General features: G+C 33.6%; 1 protein-coding gene across 6 annotated transcripts in view; it reads left to right on the top strand.

Annotated features, from left to right (window-relative positions):
* Positions 1 to 18,238, top strand: part of EPRS1 (glutamyl-prolyl-tRNA synthetase 1) — a 47,796-nt gene that overhangs the window by 3,857 nt on the left and 25,701 nt on the right. For 4 of the 6 annotated variants that reach the window (XM_026695743.2, XM_026695742.2, XM_087933635.1 and 1 more), the window contains exons 3-13: positions 471 to 570; positions 1,856 to 2,012; positions 5,718 to 5,863; positions 6,455 to 6,549; positions 8,567 to 8,693; positions 10,053 to 10,245; positions 10,661 to 10,832; positions 11,831 to 12,064; positions 12,344 to 12,428; positions 13,816 to 13,875; positions 17,050 to 17,160. In XM_026695743.2, the coding sequence (XP_026551528.1) occupies positions 471 to 570; positions 1,856 to 2,012; positions 5,718 to 5,863; positions 6,455 to 6,549; positions 8,567 to 8,693; positions 10,053 to 10,245; positions 10,661 to 10,832; positions 11,831 to 12,064; positions 12,344 to 12,428; positions 13,816 to 13,875; positions 17,050 to 17,160 (1,480 nt within the window). Of the gene's footprint in view, positions 1 to 470; positions 571 to 1,855; positions 2,013 to 5,717; positions 5,864 to 6,454; positions 6,550 to 8,566; positions 8,694 to 10,052; positions 10,246 to 10,660; positions 10,833 to 11,830; positions 12,065 to 12,343; positions 12,429 to 13,815; positions 13,876 to 14,175; positions 14,197 to 17,049; positions 17,161 to 18,238 lie in introns of all 6 variants that reach the window. The other 2 variants (XM_087933628.1, XM_087933617.1) reach the window with 1 other exon arrangement.

Below are 18,238 nucleotides of genomic sequence, written 5' to 3'. Positions count from 1 at the left end.
CTTTGTTTGACCATTTTAGTCACATAAAAATGGTTTTTAAATGTGCCACACAATTTTAAATAAAATACAGAAATGCAGCATTTCATAATAAATCTATTATCATCAGGCAAATAGGAAAATAGACAGTGCTATACTTCTATGAAGGGCTGACCACATGATCCGTTTTTGTTCAATCAAACATTGTTTATACTTGCTTGATGATGAGAATTCTTTTATTATGAAGTGTTGCCTTTATGCATGGAAAATGGCAAGTGTCTTCAATTTTCAGTAGTTTTTTAAAATAGCTTTTTATTTTATCAAAAATTTAAATTTTCATTAGCTTCTACTGTGTTTGCAATATTTAATTTAAGGGGTGGAATGGCTATGAATTAATCTGGAAACATCATGCTGGGTTGCATATCATAATGAATTCCAAAACAATTCTACTTCAAATATTGATAAATACATATATGTTCAATTTTTTAAAACAGTCAAGTTACATTCACTGATGTGAATTCTATAGTGCGTTATCTGGCTAGAATTGCCACATCTGCTGGATTATATGGATCTAATTTGCTGGAGCATACTGAGGTAAAAAATGATCTTCTAATTTCTTAGAGGTACAGGATGGGCTTTTAAAAAATATTCTAGCAATATACCCCAGGTTATAGAAACTTTATTTTTGAAATCTAATACAGGTAGTCCCTGACTTACAACAGTTCATTTAGTGACAGTTACAATGGCACTGAAAAAAGTGGACATGATCATTTTTCACATTTATGACCGTTGCAGCGTCCCCATGGTCATGTGATTTACATTCAGATGCTTGACAACTGGTTCATATTTATGATGGTTGCACTGTCCCAGGGTCATGTGATCACCTTTTGTGAACTTCTGACGAGCAAAGTCAATCGGGAATCCAGATTCACTTAACCATCATGTTATTAATTTAACAATTGCAGTGATTCATTTAACAAATATGACAAGAAAAGTTGTAAAATGGGGCAAAACTCACAACAAATCTCTCACTTAGCAACGTGAATTCTGGGCTCAACTGTTGTAATTCAAGATCTATCTGTACTGTATATTTTCGTCCCTGTATGGGCCCTTTTCCACAGCAGAATGAAGCATTAAGTAGAATTGCCAATGCGGGTTTTCTTTAAAGGTAAACCATTTTCCCTGTAAAGGTCTCCTTGGTGCCTGTGCTCAGTTTCAGCATTTCTATATTGTTTGAAATCTATATGCCAGAAAAAAAAACATATTCAAAGGGTTAGAGGAGTAGAGGACAAGAAAGGTAAATGATGGAAACAGCATTGCGCTGATGTGCGACAAGCTCCAGCCCTTTTGGGTATAGATTGTGATGTTGCATGCGTGTACAAACAGTTGGAACTTGTATCACAACTGTGCAATACTGCTTTTGTTTATTTGATGAAATTGCTAGAGCTTACAGATGCATTTGCAGTCAGGGCTCTCCCCCTTCCCTGTGGAAATGTATTACCTTGCATTACATTCATGGAGCTGCTATTTCCCTTTTTGTTCCCTTCTGCTGTTTACAGCTGATTTTTTATTCCCTCCTAAACTGCACAGAGGGGTTCCTGTAATGAAATGATAGCTCCAAACTTGCAGCACTTGAATGTATGAGGGGTCCTTGATACTCTCTGAGCTTAGGTTTTCTTGCAGAGGTTTCATTACTCAAGCTAGGTAACAATATCAGTGCTAGTTGATAACTCTTTAAATTCTAGAATTTCATTATCTGAATAACTCTTATTTAGTTATTTCTACTACTGATTTTTTTCTAATGGAACAATAGGTTTTATTGGCTATAATTCAATCTTTTATGTAATCTATTAAGTATATTTTTTCTTCTTTTACACAGATTGACCATTGGATGGAATTCAGCACCACAAAACTATCCACTCCCACTGAGTTTGCTTTAGCCATCCAAGAGCTCAATAACTCCCTTTCTCTGAGGACCTATTTAGTAGGCAACTGTTTGAGCCTTGCAGATTTCAGTGTTTGGGCAGCATTAAAAGGTAAGGGAATGTAGTGAATATAGTAGCATAGTCATATCTTTTTTTCTAAAATGTAAATGATTAAGCTTATCAAGATACAAAAATACAAAAGAAAATGAAAATAGTAGGAAAAGAGGGGAGGGAAAAGGAAAGTGAAAATGGGAAAAAAAGACAGAAAAAGCAGTGACTCCTGACCCTTTTTAGCACAGCAGAATAAGATAGTAACATTACAATCTCAACTTTTTACTTTTATATATTAATACGTATTAACCGTTTCTGTAATAACAAACTGACCAGAATAATCAAAGTTTCATTTTTTTCCATCTCAAGAACAATATCCAGAAGCGGTTTCCAAGCAGAAACAAAGTTGGATGTGTTTTTTCTTTGATTAAGTTCTATCAGTTTTTTTTAATAATTTTTTTATTAATTTTCCAAATTTTAAAAAACATAAAACAAAACTTTATACATTGTTATCAACATCAAGACATCTTTTGCATTTCCTCACATTTTTCAGTATATGTATTTACTTATTCCTTTACCATTATATCTTTCTCTTACTATAAATCAATATCTTTTATACTTACATCTCAATCTTCTCCATGGTACATTTACATATTTACATATTCCTTCATTCTTTTCCTAATTGCCATTTGATTTTCTTTTTATTTCTAAACCACTCATACCAGGCATCCCAGGCCCTATAATAAATTGAATCTTCTCTGTCTTTTATTTTCATCGTTAGCCTGTCCATCTCTATACAATCTATTATTTTTTTAATAACCATGCCTTCTGGTGGAACCCTTTTTTCCTTCCAGAGTTGTCCATACAAAATCCTTGCAGCTGTTAATATATGTAACATAATATATCTATCTGTTTTATTGCATTTTTGTGTTATTATACCTAATAAAAAAAGTTTCCGGATTAAATTCAGTTTTCTGATTTGTGATTTCTTCCATCCATTGTCTAATTGTATTCCAATATTTTTTCACTTCCTGGCATGTCCACCAGGTATGAAAATAAGTGACATTTTCTTTTCCACGTTTCTAACAATTTGGGTCTGAATTAAACATTTTTGCCAATCTAGAGGGAGGAAGGTGCCATCTGTAGAACATTTTGTATTGATTTTCCTTGTATGCTGTGGATGTAATTAGTCTGTAATTTGATCCCCACATTCTTTCCCAATTTTCCAGGTCTATATTATGGCCAACATTTTTCGCCCATACCACCATTGTTTCTTTGACCACCTCCTCTTCCATTTTAAAATCTAGTAGAAAGTTATATGTTCTTGAAATCATTTTCTTTTCCATTTCTTGTAGAATTTTATCTAATTGATGCTTTTCCAAGCAGAAACCAAATTGTTCTTTGTCCTTCTGATATCTTGCCTGGATTTGCATGTATGGCCACCAATCCATCTTTATATTTTGTTGCTGTAATTCTTGTCTCGTTTTTAATTTTCCTTGTGGGTCTAATAGGTCTTTGTAACTCCTCTTTTCCCCCAGATCCATTGCGTTTGGGTATATTTGTGCTTCCATAGTTGACAACCAGTTTGGTATTTTAGTATAGTGATTCTTTTTAATCTTGTTCCATGCCCGAATTAATGAATCTCTAATCATGTGTCTCTGAAAATATACATGCTGTTTACATTTCCCATCCCATAGGAAATTATGCCACCCTCTCTGCAAGTCATGACCCTCTATTCACAATACTCTTCTATTTTCCAGGTTGATACAATCTTTAATCTATACCATAGCTACAGCCTGATAATACATTTTCCAGTCAGGGAGTCCAAAGCTACCCCTTTCTCTTTTGTCCTATAACAATTTCATTTTTATCCTAGCTTTTTTCCCATCCCAAACAAATTTACTTATTATTCGATCTAATTATCTAAAAAAGGTTTTATCCAATCTTATTGGTACAGTTTGAAAAAGATATAGTAGTTCTGATAGGGTAGACATTTTAATTGCTGCAATTTTCCCCAGTAGTGATAGCTGTAATTTCCCCCACATTTCCAATTCTTTTTTGATTTGTATTATTAATTTGTCATAGTTACCAATCTTTTCTTCCATTCAGTCATTGTAGGAATTAAAATATCTTTCCATTTTTGTGCATAAAAGCATAAAATCCTTGCTGCTGTTAATATAACAGCATGGTAATATCTTGAAAAAAGCTCATTTATGTACTGGAATATACACAGGGGTGGGATTCTACCGGTTCTCACCTATTCGATAGAACCGGTTGTTAACATTCTAAGCAGTTCGGAGAACCAGTTGTTAGAAGAAATTACTGGCCTAATCCTGTAAGGAAGTCAGGAAGGAAACATTCTGGTGTTGCTTACAGAAACTGTCTCTCCGTTAACCCTTATTACATTCTTGGCAGGACTAGACTTCCTGCCTCAGGAACCTCTCTGGAGTTTTTTTTCCTCTCCTTTGCTGGTACTTTGCTTGTGTGGAGTGACCATTCAAAGTTACAGTGGCACTGAAAAAAGTGACTTATGACCGTTTTTCATCCTTACGACCGTTGCAGCATCCACACAGTCGTGAGAGGCCAGGCGAGGAGATGCGTTCCTCGATGTGAGTGAAATTGAGTTGGCCATGCCCAGCCAATAACATGATCACCAAGCCATGTCCACCCAGTCACATGACCACCAAGCTATGGCCACCACCTAAGCCACGCCCACAGAACCGGTTGTTAAAAAAATGGAATCCCACCCCTGAATATACATATGTTCATTTATGCAAATGAACTTCTATATATGTATGTTCCAATACATAAATGAGCTTAACTTTTGAAATTAAAATCCATAGAAACTTCTCTATATCTGATTTTAATTATTTATTACATTTAGGAGTATATAAAGGTTGAGGGTTGAATATCAGTGCATGTGTGTGTGGTGTATGTAAGGCACACATATTCCAACACATTTATTTACTAAAATTTCTCCAAAGTCAGATTTACTTATGTAAAATATAATTGAAAAGTCAAATGTAAATAATGAGGACACTGATAATCACGAACTATCTTTAAAACATAATTAAGCATTTCTGGGATAGGCCAGGAACAGAGCTCAATGCTCTAGATTTTCTGGTAAAGAGTTTTTATTGCCTCACAAACTGAGACGAGAAGTAGGGCTTCTACAACTTTCCGGACCATAAAGTGCAGGGCTGCTAAATTACCTTTTAACATCCAATTACCAAGTGGTCTAAAAGGACAGTCCAAGTAGAAAATAAAATGACATGAAAGCAACATTTTACCACAATAAAATATGATAATTGTGCTGAATTTATTGTCTTTGATTTATACATGGAAGATACTCCTATTCATTATACATTTTCCACAAATTCAGCTCCTATTTTGTAAATGCAACCCATTTGTATCCACAGAGGAAAAAGACTTGATACAACACATTGAACTTAAAATTCACATGCATTTTCTTTGACCAGTTTTGTCCTATTTCTCATGATTACAACAACAAATATACTGACTGTTTTTTTCCTCAAAATGTAGTTAAATATTTTGGAGAATTTAGGTCTGAGTGATTCTATTTCCCTCCTCCACAGAGTAAAATAAGATAGAAAAATGCTCTCTTTGCAATAGCTATTTTTCCAATTATTATTTATAATTAAATTGCAGTTCTTAATTATGCTATCTTTGGTATAAATTGTGTTAGTTATATAATCTTGCCACACGGTATTTCCTAGTTTGTAATAAATGTATCTTTTCAAATAGGTAACAATATATGGCAGGAGCAGTTACCTCAAAGTAATGGTCCTGTTCATGTAAAACGCTGGTACAAGTTTCTTGAAGCACAAAATAGTTTTCAATCTGTAGATTCCAAATGGACTGCGGGAGACACTGTTCGAAAAATAAAAGTGGTAAGTGTTCAGCAATCTCTGTTTCAGAGTGTATCAAAATATAGATAGATAATACCTGAATGAGCCATTTTTATACTTATATCCTAATGAAACAATTTGCATATAGAGGCATGCAGGCACATGTATATTCATACACAGCATGAATATGTTTATTAGGAATGAAAATAAAGCTTTTAAAAACCTTACACGTTGAATTAAAATTAAACTTTTTATGTTGAATTAAAACTAAAAGCAACTAAAACTGTTGCTTTTGAATCACTAACAGTCCAGTATCAGTTTGAAGGACATATACCTATCTGGTTTGAATTAAGAAATTGAATCACAGACCTGTATTAAAATAATAATTGATACTTGCTTGGTGGTATTCCCCCAAAACTTGTTCCATTTTAATGTGTGGATCTACCGGGTGCAAAAACAGAATATAAAAACAGAATATTGTTACATAAGATATCTTAATGTAAAATATCTTTGAACAGAATATGCAGTAGTGCTTTCATATAATTATTTATTAGTGGACCTATTATATATTTTCATTAATTCCTGGGTTCAACATTTGCAATTGAATAATTTCCTTTGTATTTTAATTTCAAGACAACAGAAAAGAAACAAGATATTGGAAAATTTGTTGATCTCCCAGGTTCAGAGATGGGAAAAGTCATTGTTAGATTTCCTCCTGAAGCAAGTGGGTAAGGGGAATTGTTCTATAACAACTCAATTTTACATGCCTTTGACAAAATGGAAGAACATGCAATTAAATGAAGTTTTGCTTTCCTTTTCTATTACAATTTTTAAAATAGTTGCTGTACAATCAAAATGTTCTCTATAAACTACATTTTAAAATTCCAGTGTAAATTATGACAATATGTGAATTAGAAAAGAACATATAGTTTACATGTTAGATTAGTATTCCATTCAGTATAATACTCATAGTTTGGGGTTTGGAGGAGATGGTAAAGGGAGAGCTCACATATTTAGTGAAAGTAACAGAAGCATATAGGTAGCCCTTGAGTTATGATGGTAATTGGGACTGGAATATCTGCTGTTAAGCAATATGTTCATAAATCATTATATCATGTGACAGCATCGCTTAGTGATGGCAATCTTGGTACTCCCTGTTGGTCTTGTTAAGCAAATTCCCTGGTCACTTGGTGAGGACATATTCAAGCTAATCTGCCTTAATCTCTTCCAATCCAAAACTTCAGTAAAGTTCACCACCTATTCAGCTCCCCCACCTGCCTGTCTCCCCCCCTTCTCTGCCATTATGACTACCTTATAGTCTACCACCTCTGCCAACCTTCCACTCTGCAAGCATAAATTAAAATTAATTATTAGTGATTGGATCACTATTAAGCAAGGAATAAGCAAAATTGTGTGATGCTTGTTTATTTACATTCAAATATATATGTGTGTGTGTGCATAGGTAGGTAGGTAAGTAGATAGGTATGTGCATGTAGTTTTATATGCAGGTGGTGTAATCTGCCTGAATTATTGTGAGCGTTATATATTGCATGATGCAACAATTTGAATGTTTATCAAAGACCAAAAGTAATTGTGTTTGACATGGAAAATTGAGTGAACAATTGTAAATTATAAATGAATGTTGAAAACGAGAACATTTAGTCTATATTGATAGTAATTTTACAGCAGTTTTGGGTGATGCTGAAATTCTAAGGAGAGAGAATCCAATCTACAAACAGTTTTGGGAATTAATTAAAACATTGATATAGAGATTTTCTTATTTTATTAGTAACTTCAGAACTTTATGTGTCCTTAGTCCTTATCCTGAATGAACTCAAAGTAGTTTCAGAAAATTTCAGCCATCATGTACTGTAAATATTGACTGATAGTAAGGAATAGGGTAATTAATGTAAGAAAGCCATTGACCATTGGCTCATGAGACTATGAAGTTGTGGCTGAAATTTAAACATTCTGTCATGCCCTTGTTGGAGTCTGATTCTGAGGGGGAGATTGAGGAGCTGACGGAGAAGGAGTGTGACTCCAATGGCTGTGGAAGAAACGGAGGAAGGGCACAGTCTGGCTGGGCATTCAGAGGAAGACCCAGCGCCATCCCCTCTTCATCCTAGGGCACACAGGGAGGAACGGAGAAGGGAGCAACGTGTTATATAGGAGAGGAAAAGGCCCTGATCCCTTTCATTAGTTGCAGCTGGGAGAAGAGGATATAAGAGTGGCATTTTAAATAGCTCTTTGCTGGAAGCAAAACATGCTTTATCTTGGTCTTATCTGGGTTTTTCCCAACTGCGGTTGCTGGTTATCTTGTGGAAGTCTTCAATTTATCATCCTGGCCTTCTGTGTTAATGACTCCAGTGTGGTTTGTGTTGGGTTTTTTTATTTCTAATTATTTTTACTTTTGGTTCAGACTGCATTTACTCTCTTCATAAACTGTTTTTGGAAGAGTTTGAGATCAAGTCGAGGATAATTGGACATTGGGGCCCAAGTTGGAGTCATTAAAGGGAATTTATTCTACTTTTGTGACTCTGTTATTTTTGCGTCATGCCCCAGGTCATCACACATTGTCAACTTTTAAAATCTAAAAAAATATATTGACTGTATGGAGTCTATTATAGTAGGACTTTATTATATGCTGCTTCATTTCTTTTCTTTCTTTTCTGTTTTATATATACTTTTCCCTTTCATATTGAAACCATTAAATTATGTTGTTTTTTTCTATGATTTAATTTCTAGCTACTTGCATATTGGTCATGCAAAAGCTGCTCTGTTGAATCAGCACTACCAGATCACCTTCAAGGGTAAATTGATCATGAGATTTGATGATACAAATCCAGAGAAAGAAAAAGAAGATTTTGAAAAGGTATTTCAGACATTCATGTATGGTTTATTTTAGAATTGAAATAAACAAGTTAGCACAGATCTTGCGTATATTCAAAGGGTATAAGTAATTTTAAATGTAGTTCCTTTACAGGCTTGCTAAAAAAATCATTTTTAAAAGTAAATGGCAGTACAGTTACTAAAATAAATTTAAGCATATTGATTTCTAATCTATCTTAATGTAATGAAAATGTATTTTCCCAATGAATGTCAGCTTTTTTTAAAAAAAATATGTCACTAATTTTATTATTTTGAAATTTATGTAATAGTTGCCTTCCCATTCATTATTATTGGACTAAGGAACATCTTTCCGTGGCATCTTCCCATGCTGCTATAGTAATATTTGAAACAATGTTAGAACTTAATTAAATGAGCAAGTTTTGGATAATGCTTTTCAAGGCTGTAGAGGCGTAAAAGAAGGAAATATCACTGTATTTCTTGAGATTTTTTTAAAGTAGTTGGCATGCATGGAATTTTGGTTAGGTTTCATTTTGAGAAAGTTGAGAAGTTATGTACCTTAAAACAGGTCCATGTAAAATGGGCTAATAATTTAATACCTTCCAAAACTGTTTATTGTTGTTTATTGTTTTATTTTGCTTTAATGTGGGTTAGAAAACTAAAAGATTTAATTTCTAGCCAATCTTTGTGATGACATATAATTAACTGCAAATTGCTTATATTATTAGAATAACCAATAATGAGATCTATGGAAGAGTATGTTATATAGAACATGTAAATTACAATACAATAACATCACTATAAGCCTAATTTTAATCTTTAAAAAATATTGAAATGCTCCCATTCATAGCAGTTTTGCTCTTTGCTGAGTCTACCCCTGAATTGTTTGTGTGTTAATAGTGCCTGGTTATGTTAACAATATCTACTATATAATATTCAGAGTGCTTTGTTTTTTACTGGTTCCTGTTAGCTCAAATAACGCACACATGCAGTATTGTGCAGAGTTCTGCTCATATAGTTCTTTGCTTATTCCCAGATTTTGCAGCAGTGATTCATCAAGTGTTTTACAGCAGTTTTGGGTGCTGCTGAGATTCTAGGGGCAAAGAATCCAACCCACAAATAGTTTATATGAATTTACTGAAATGTTGAATTGACATAGGGAATTTGTGAAACTTCTGATAATCCTTTAAGCGGGCAGCATTGGCTTAGTCAGTGAATTTTCTAAAATTCTATTTCTTTAATTACACATTTACAGCTCTTTGAAATTATAAAATGTAGCAATGTAGGAGAAGTTGCCATCTCTAATACAATGATAATAATAGTAAACAATTTTTAAATGCCAACCTTAAATACCAATCTAATGTTTTAAAAATCATATATGCAGGTGATCTTGGAAGATGTTGCAATGCTTCACATTAAGCCTGACCAATTTTCATATACCTCTGATCATTTTGAAAAAATAATGAAATATGCTGAGAAACTCATTCATGAAGGAAAGGCTTATGTAGATGACACACCAGCAGAACAGATGAAATCTGAGAGAGAACAGAGAATAGAATCTAAACACAGGAATAATTGTAAGACGTTTTATCAAAGTTGTATCTTTTTTAAATTGAATTAATGAAACATATCTAATCTTTGGTAATTATGTTATTAGCATAAGTTACATAAGTCCTCTGTGTTTGAGATAATGATTAAAAATAAACCCATTGAGATGTTGGTTGCACTTAGGTTTCTTCTGTAAGCCAATACATTATTTGTTTGATTTTGACTGACTGTGATGCATGAATCAAGCCAATGGGGATTATGAATAATGTTTAATTTATAATTAGATAATGTTAACCAACATTAAAAATATTGTTGAGGTTCAAAGACACATGCTTTGTATATAAATGCACATTACTTTGTAGGTAAATGTAAATTATTTTTCATATGTAAATATTGTATTATCAGAGCAAATTTAATCCTAATTAAATATTTGTAATCTGATAGCTGTTGAGAAGAATTTTCAAATGTGGGAGGAAATGAAAAAAGGAACAGAATATGGGCAGACCTGCTGTCTACGAGCAAAAATTGATATGAGTAGTAATAATGGATGCATGAGAGACCCAACTCTTTATCGTTGTAAAAATCAGCCACACCCACGTACTGGAAATAAATACAAGTATGTATTTAAGACTAATTTCCTTTTATTTTCTTAGACTTTCTACACTATTTTTCTTTTTTTAAATTAATACAACGCAGCTTCTGGTCTCTTGGGAACAATTTTAATATTTTTGTAGAGAGTATGGAAAGACATCCATTCTTAAAACAACTAGCAATTTTAAGTTCTTAAATTGTTTATTATTATTCTAAAATGTTTATTTCCATGAGAAAGAGGTTAGTGACAGGACTGAATCTCTTTATCCGCTGGGCTAGAAGATAGGAGCCAAGAAATTCTACAGATACTTATTTTAGGACTTTTTTATTGAGATATTCACAAGTACACAGTTGAGCAATGTAAGAAAATAGTTTTTCAGTCTTATTTAGTTGAGAACGTTTATTAGGATGAATTATTTCTCTTAAAAAGAGAGGTGAGAAAAACTGAACTAAAAAAGCAAGAACTAATATTGTAAAGCCTTCTACTCATGAATATTTGTAGTTCAGGAGGATAAATCTTGATTTGATAGTCTTTATAGTGACCTTGAGAAAGAGTAAGCACCTTTTCCTTCCATATTCTTCCCTAAAACTGCTCTCCTTATAACTCTTATTAATTGGAAAAAATGTTATTTGTTGATATTTATTTACTTTCTGGAATATTTGCATCAAACTAAATTTGCTGTATTAACTAATATTTAAGTATGTTTTATATGAATCAAAAACCTATTTCCTTCCTTTCTGGAATATATCTAGTTCTGGGAAATAATATATTACCAGATTTCATAATAGATTCTCCAGCATCTCCTTAATATTTTAGGAATAACGAATGCTTACTATCAGTCTATTCTAATAAAGTATAAAGTTTTCAATTGCTTTAAACATCCTTCTTGTTTTTTTTTAATGTGCACCAGCAGACTGATAAATACTGTTGCTTCAGTGATTGCTTTTGAAATTTATTAATGGTAAGATGTAACATCTGTCCAGCGTGCATGAAGGTTAATTCTGTTTCTGCTTAATTTTCAGTATTTACCCCACATATGACTTTGCCTGCCCCATAGTGGACAGTATAGAAGGTGTTACTCATGCATTAAGAACAACAGAATACCATGATAGAGATGAGCAATTCTACTGGATCATTGAAGCCTTGGGAATAAGAAAGCCCTACATCTGGGAGTACAGCCGTTTAAACCTCAACAATACTTTGCTTTCTAAAAGAAAGCTCACTTGGTTTGTCAATGAAGGGCTGGTAGATGGCTGGTAAGTAAAGTTGCTTAGCTTAGTGATGCCTGTATGGATGTTTCTAAAATGTGTACTAGATTATTTCATTCCTACATTGATACTGTAGCGTTATTATTTCTAGGGAAAAGGCCACAACAAATGCTAAGAATTAGCCAATATTAGAAATTGGAACTCATCAATCTAAGACAAGGTTGTGTAAAATGGATCGGAGAATGTGCTGGTGTTTTGAATTCATAAAAGTATTTTTTAAAGTCATCCCATTTCTTCAATATTTAAGTATTGATCCTTTTCTTTAAGGGATGATCCAAGATTTCCAACTGTTCGTGGTGTCCTTAGAAGAGGTATGACAGTAGAAGGATTGAAACAGTTTATAGCTGCACAGGTAAGAGTCTTTATTTTCAAATTATGTAGAAAGAGATTGCTACAATATCTTTGTAAAATTACCGTGGAATCCATTGCTCATCTTTGACTTGCAGAATTTCCTGCAACCTATGCACATTAACCAAATTTCTTTTGAGAGATCACCTGCCTCCCTTGGGACAACGTTTGAGGAAAATGGGTGAGGGTGTAAGGAGGGAAAAATCAGAGAGGATTCTGCATTTCTTTTGAGAAGTATACTAGCTTCATTACTAGACTTACAGATGGGAAAAGGTGATGACCTTAGAAAAAAAAATCCCAGCTTATTAACATTTATAGTAGCATTAAGAATTATAAAAATAATTTTATTTGTTATGATTCATTTATATCACACCTTGTACAACTAAATATGGCAAATGTAAATTTGAAATTACATAGTTTGAAAATTAGTTTTTAGTATATATGTGTATTGTAAGCACATTTTGTTAAAGAAGCTATAGTATAAATCTTAGAAAAATATTAAAATATTTAAAAATATTAATTATTAAAACATTTACTTTAATTGATTTATCTTCTCAAAATAACCAATTAATATCGTTATACTCTTAAAGGATAATAGATAACAGATAATCAGAGTTGGAAGGGACCTTGTAGATCATCTAGTCCAACCCCCCCCCCTGCCCAAGCAAGAGACCCTACACCATTTCTGATAAATGGCAGTCCAATCTCTTCTTGAAAGTCTCAAGTTATGGCATTCCCGCAACTTCCGAGGGCAAGCTGTTCCATTGGTTGATTGTTCTCACTGTCAGAAAGTTTCTCCTTATTTCAAGGTTATATCTCTCCTTGTTCAGTTTCCATCCATTATTCCTTGTCTGGCCTACAGGCGCTTTAGAAAATAGCTTGACCCCTTCTTCCCTGTGGCAGCCCCTCAGATACTGGAAGACTGCTATCATGTCTCCCCTGATCCTTCTCTTTACTAGACTAGCCAAGCCCAGTTCCTGCAACCGTTCTTCATATGTTTTAGTCTCCAGTCCCCTAATCACCCTGGTTGTTCTTCTCTGTACTCTTTATTGCTGTTGTGTTACAAAAGTATAGTTTACACACACACACACACACACACACACACACCTCAACACATATAAAGACACAGAGGAAAATGGTTACAATTAATATTACTTAAGTTAAATACTTTCATTTACAAGTTACTTCTTTCTTGCTACTTGATGAATATAGGAGTTCCGACTTTGCTTGCATTGACTGATTAAATATATGTAATTAAATTAAATATATATAAGATACTTGGCCAATTAGCAATAGAACCAGGATTGCCTTTATACCATTTGTCACTGTGTATCAAATGTCTGTAATTATTACTTATTCAGTTGATGTATTTTTTCCTTTATATTTTACAGGGATCTTCAAGATCAGTTGTAAACATGGAATGGGATAAAATTTGGTCATTTAACAAAAAGGTACATTTATCTTTATTTTAATTTGATGACCTTTCAGGTGGAAACCTGCTCTTATGTGGATAGTGAATCCAGAATTCTCTGAGTGCACTTTCAAGACTAGTGAATGCAGTTCGTTGCTTCATCAGCCTCTTTTTCAGGAAAATGGAATGTCCTTCTTGCTAACAAAGCTTACATTAATCTTACTTACAGTACTTTTGCCAAATTATTGAATTGTTTTTTGACTGTATGGGAAAGTAATGGTATTTTGCTAATTTTGTAAATCTGATGTGAAATTCTGCATTTCATTTTTCTGCCATCAAGCTGCGAACTATCTGTAAGAAGGTATTACTTAATGCTTTTTCTGCCTTAGCATATAGCTTACAATAAGCATACATAGCATAAGCATATGCGGTTTCTCATATGCAATCATATTTGCTTACATAACAAGAGCTATATATATTTCCATAAAAATGCATTATTCCTATGCTAAAGAGAAAAACATGATTTTTCAATAGACAAGAAAGTTTAAAATCTTTCCAAATTGCCTTTCTGCACTACACAGAAGGCTATAATATTTCCTTTGTAAGATTATCAGTAAAGTTCTTTCATTGTTCTTCAGTTGAAAGATTAAAGAAGGAATACTGCATCTTCACATGATCAGTTACTTTTTGGCAGCAACTGCTTGGACACTATAATAAGGCGAACTGTTGGTGTCTCTCTACAATTCTATGGCTGCTCCTAATTTTTAACTTGCATCTGGATCTTTGCTTTCAAATAGGTTTCATTTTTCCTCAGATTTCAGTATTTGCTTGCCTGGCATGTGTCTTGCAGTCTCCTATAGTTTTTTTACTTTGTTCTCTTCATTTATCTGAGGAATTATCAATTGGTTCTTTTTGTTGCTGCATTAGTTGTACAAACATAATTTTTAGCTGAAGCTGTTCGACTGCACACTTGTTAGAGCTGTACATTGACCTATATAGTGACTTCTCATTGACCAAGAGTGAAGCTAAAGTATTAAAGTTCCTATAAGATACTATTGGCTTTCAAGAAAGGAAAATTATCAATAGAAGCATTGGCAAAATTTAATGATTAGAGCAGAGCAGAATCCCTCTTTTGTAATGCAGTAAAAATCTGCTGATCAGACATGGAGTAATTAAAGATTTTGAGTTTTTCCAAAAATTGTGGATAAAATAAGTTATTTATATCATTACATACTTTTTAATCACATAAGGGTTGCTAGTGTGTAAATCTCATCAGAGCCAGAGAGCTGACACTAAAACCTGTAATGTAAGGATTATTATGTTAACAATTTGCTTGTATTTATGATAGGCAGCAAAGGCACAAGTGATGCTTCTCTTACACATTTCTAAGAATGTCACAAAGATGCTTTTTTAAAGAGACAACTGGATTTTTTTATTTTTCTTTGAAGACATTCCAGAAGCTTCAGTTTGGACTGGATGATGGGGAATGGAAGGATTTATATTGCTTGCAGACAGCTGGTCATTTGCATTCTTTTATTGAGTCATTGAGGTCATTGGAGGTTTATCTGTATCCTCAGGGTTACCTGAGTAATGCAAATGGGTGTGGAGCCTTCTTGGAACTGCTGAACAGCGTTGTAGACAGGAGATAGATGATATTGTATCCCTCCCACTCTGTTCAGAGAGGGCTGTTCAATTTTGACATAGATGGTCTCTTTGATCCCTCTTTCAAACCAGCGGCCCTCTCTGTTCAAAATGTGGACATTGCTGCCTTCAAAAGAATGCCCTTTCTCTTTTAAATGCAAATGGATTGCTGAATCTTGTCCTGATGGGTTTGTTTTGTTACGTTGTGCAATGAGTTTGTGGAGATAAACCTCTAAGTGGCCTCAACTGCTCTCTAACAGAATGCAAATGACTGTCTGCAAAGAGTATAAATCCTTCCATTCTCCATCATCCATTCAGAGCTGAAGAAGCTTCTTGGGTGAGAAGCAAAATGTCTTCAAAGAAAAACAAGAAATCCAGTTGCCTTTTGAAAAAAGCACCTTTGGGATAACCATGATCTGGATGATTGAGAATCTACATAGACATTACTAAGAATGTATTTCTAAGAACATAGAATATAGTCCTGATGAATGCTCTTTGTTTTATATACGTTTTTCCCTCAAAGAATATATGTCCTTATAAGTAGTAGTTTTTAATAATTGTTTAAACGATTGTAATTCTGGGGATTGCAATTGACATTCTGAGAACTGCTGGAAGACTTTTGTCATGCTTCATTAAAACCTCCAGTTGTATAAAATAGTAAGTCATTGAAAAAAAGATGGTAAAGCTTAAAATAAGCGGTTTGGTAGTGTGTGAACAACAGAAACAATATTGGTGGAAGATGGTAAACTTGAATATTGAGTAAACTAGAAAAATAGTTTCTCAATGAAGCAGAAATAGAGGCCATTTTTAAATGAAAGGTTTTATCATAATGTTGCCTTATTATAGTGCTCTAAAGCTGTTGTATTTAAATAATCATGCTAGAATGCATGCTTTTTGAAATACATTTATTGAAAATATATGGCTTTAAAGTCAGTGATTTGATAAGAAGAAAATTGTGTACTTTTATATATAAGAGAAAAAGTATCAAATAAAACTATTTTAAATTGCAGTATGCCATTTGGCATTGTAATACAATTTTTTGTGTGTGTTTGAAGAGCATCCCACAGACACTCTGATTCTGCCTATTTTTCAGTCTCAGAAAAAGATATATATTAATGATAATGTAATGCATACATATAGATATGCCTGCTTTTAAAACTGATGAGTGATAAAATGACTCGGATCCAAAGAAAAAGTTTACAGTTAGCACACATATTTAGCCTAATTACACTTTTCTCTAAGTATGGTTAGTCTAATTATAATTTCTTCCAGTTAGGAATGCATATGCTTACAAACTCTCCCAAAAAGTAATTTTAAAACATTTTTTCTCAAAGGACAGGAAAATTACATACACATATTTTGTTTTGGCTTTGTTTTATAATTTAAGTTCAAGAAGCTTTAATTGCAGTCAACAGTGCAGTAACATAAAGAATACCAGTTAATATTCCTAGATGGCTTGTGTGAATATGTGGACTTTACCATTCATATAACTCTTTGTTTTAAAGATTTTTGCTTCAAATATAAGTGAATAATTGAATAATTATATATTTTAATTGTTATCCTTGGGATATAGGTTATAGACCCAGTGGCACCTCGGTTCTCTGCATTACTAAAGGATAAAATAGTCACCGTAAATATTCCTGAAGCTCAAGAAGAGATGAAAGAAGTGGCCAAACATCCAAAGGTTTGCTTGAAGAATGTTGTAATAAAAATATTGAATCATTGGAACTGACAGGGCTTTCTGCACAATAAAAAGAAAGCAAAACCAGATTACCAAGTTTGGATATGAGGCTGTTAGCATTAGGAAGGCCAGCAGATGAATTAACAAAAGAGTTAAAATGTAAATATCTTCAAGCTGAGTTCAAATCCTGGTTGCTGCATCCATGCAGTTTTCTTAGCAGTTTTTTTAAAAAAGAAATGGTTGGCCACTGCCTTCTTCCTGATTGGTTTTTTAACTTTTTTCCTAATCTACAGCCCTGGAATCTCTAGGATATCTTCCCATTTAAGTACTAACCAGGCATAACCTTGTTTAGCTATGAGATTTGAGCACTGCTATCACCTGAGATTACAAAAGAATTAGATGGAGTTTGGAATGGAGTTTTCAACTCTGGAGAAAAGTCCATAAAAAGGGGAAAAAGCCCTTTAAAGTTTTTAAATTACTGTATATTTAAACATATTAATTATGTAAATTATTTAGACATAATTTAAATTAAACATTTACATTCAAAAACACTGAAATTAAACATTTGATTAAATTAAACTACACATAATGATGGTTTTGGTTTTAAATCCATCCACATCTTTGTCCAGTTCCCCCTGATTTTTTGGGCTATAGCTCTCTAGCGTACCTCAAGATATCCATTAGATCTGGAGTGGGCCAATTAATTTTCCCAAAGGGCTACATAAGAAATTGGGACTGTTTTGAAGGGCTGCCACTTCATCCTGCTAATGGCACTCTGCCCCCAATGCTGCTGCCTTCAACATTGTCCTTCAGCATTGATGCCACCACCCTGTTTCCAGTGCCCTGCACCCTGATGCCACTAATATCACAGGTTGGATTGGGGACCACCTGTGAGCCAGATGTGGCCTGTGGACCATAAAATACCTAGGTTTAGATCATCCAAAGAGATGTTCCCTCTTGGTTCAAGAAAAACAATTTACCACAACAACAGACATGCAACGTTTGCCTCCCCCACCCTCCCCGAATAGATAGTTGTGTTGTAAATTTTCCAACAGAAACCGGCTCTTTATCCTTTTCTGTT

Source organism: Pseudonaja textilis, chromosome 1 (assembly GCF_049901715.1).
Source record: "Pseudonaja textilis isolate UNSWEBS1 chromosome 1, rPseTex1.2, whole genome shotgun sequence".
NCBI lineage: Eukaryota > Metazoa > Chordata > Lepidosauria > Squamata > Elapidae > Pseudonaja > Pseudonaja textilis.
The sequence above is the reverse complement of the archived record's forward strand: the minus strand, read 5'-3'. Positions and strand labels throughout refer to the sequence as shown.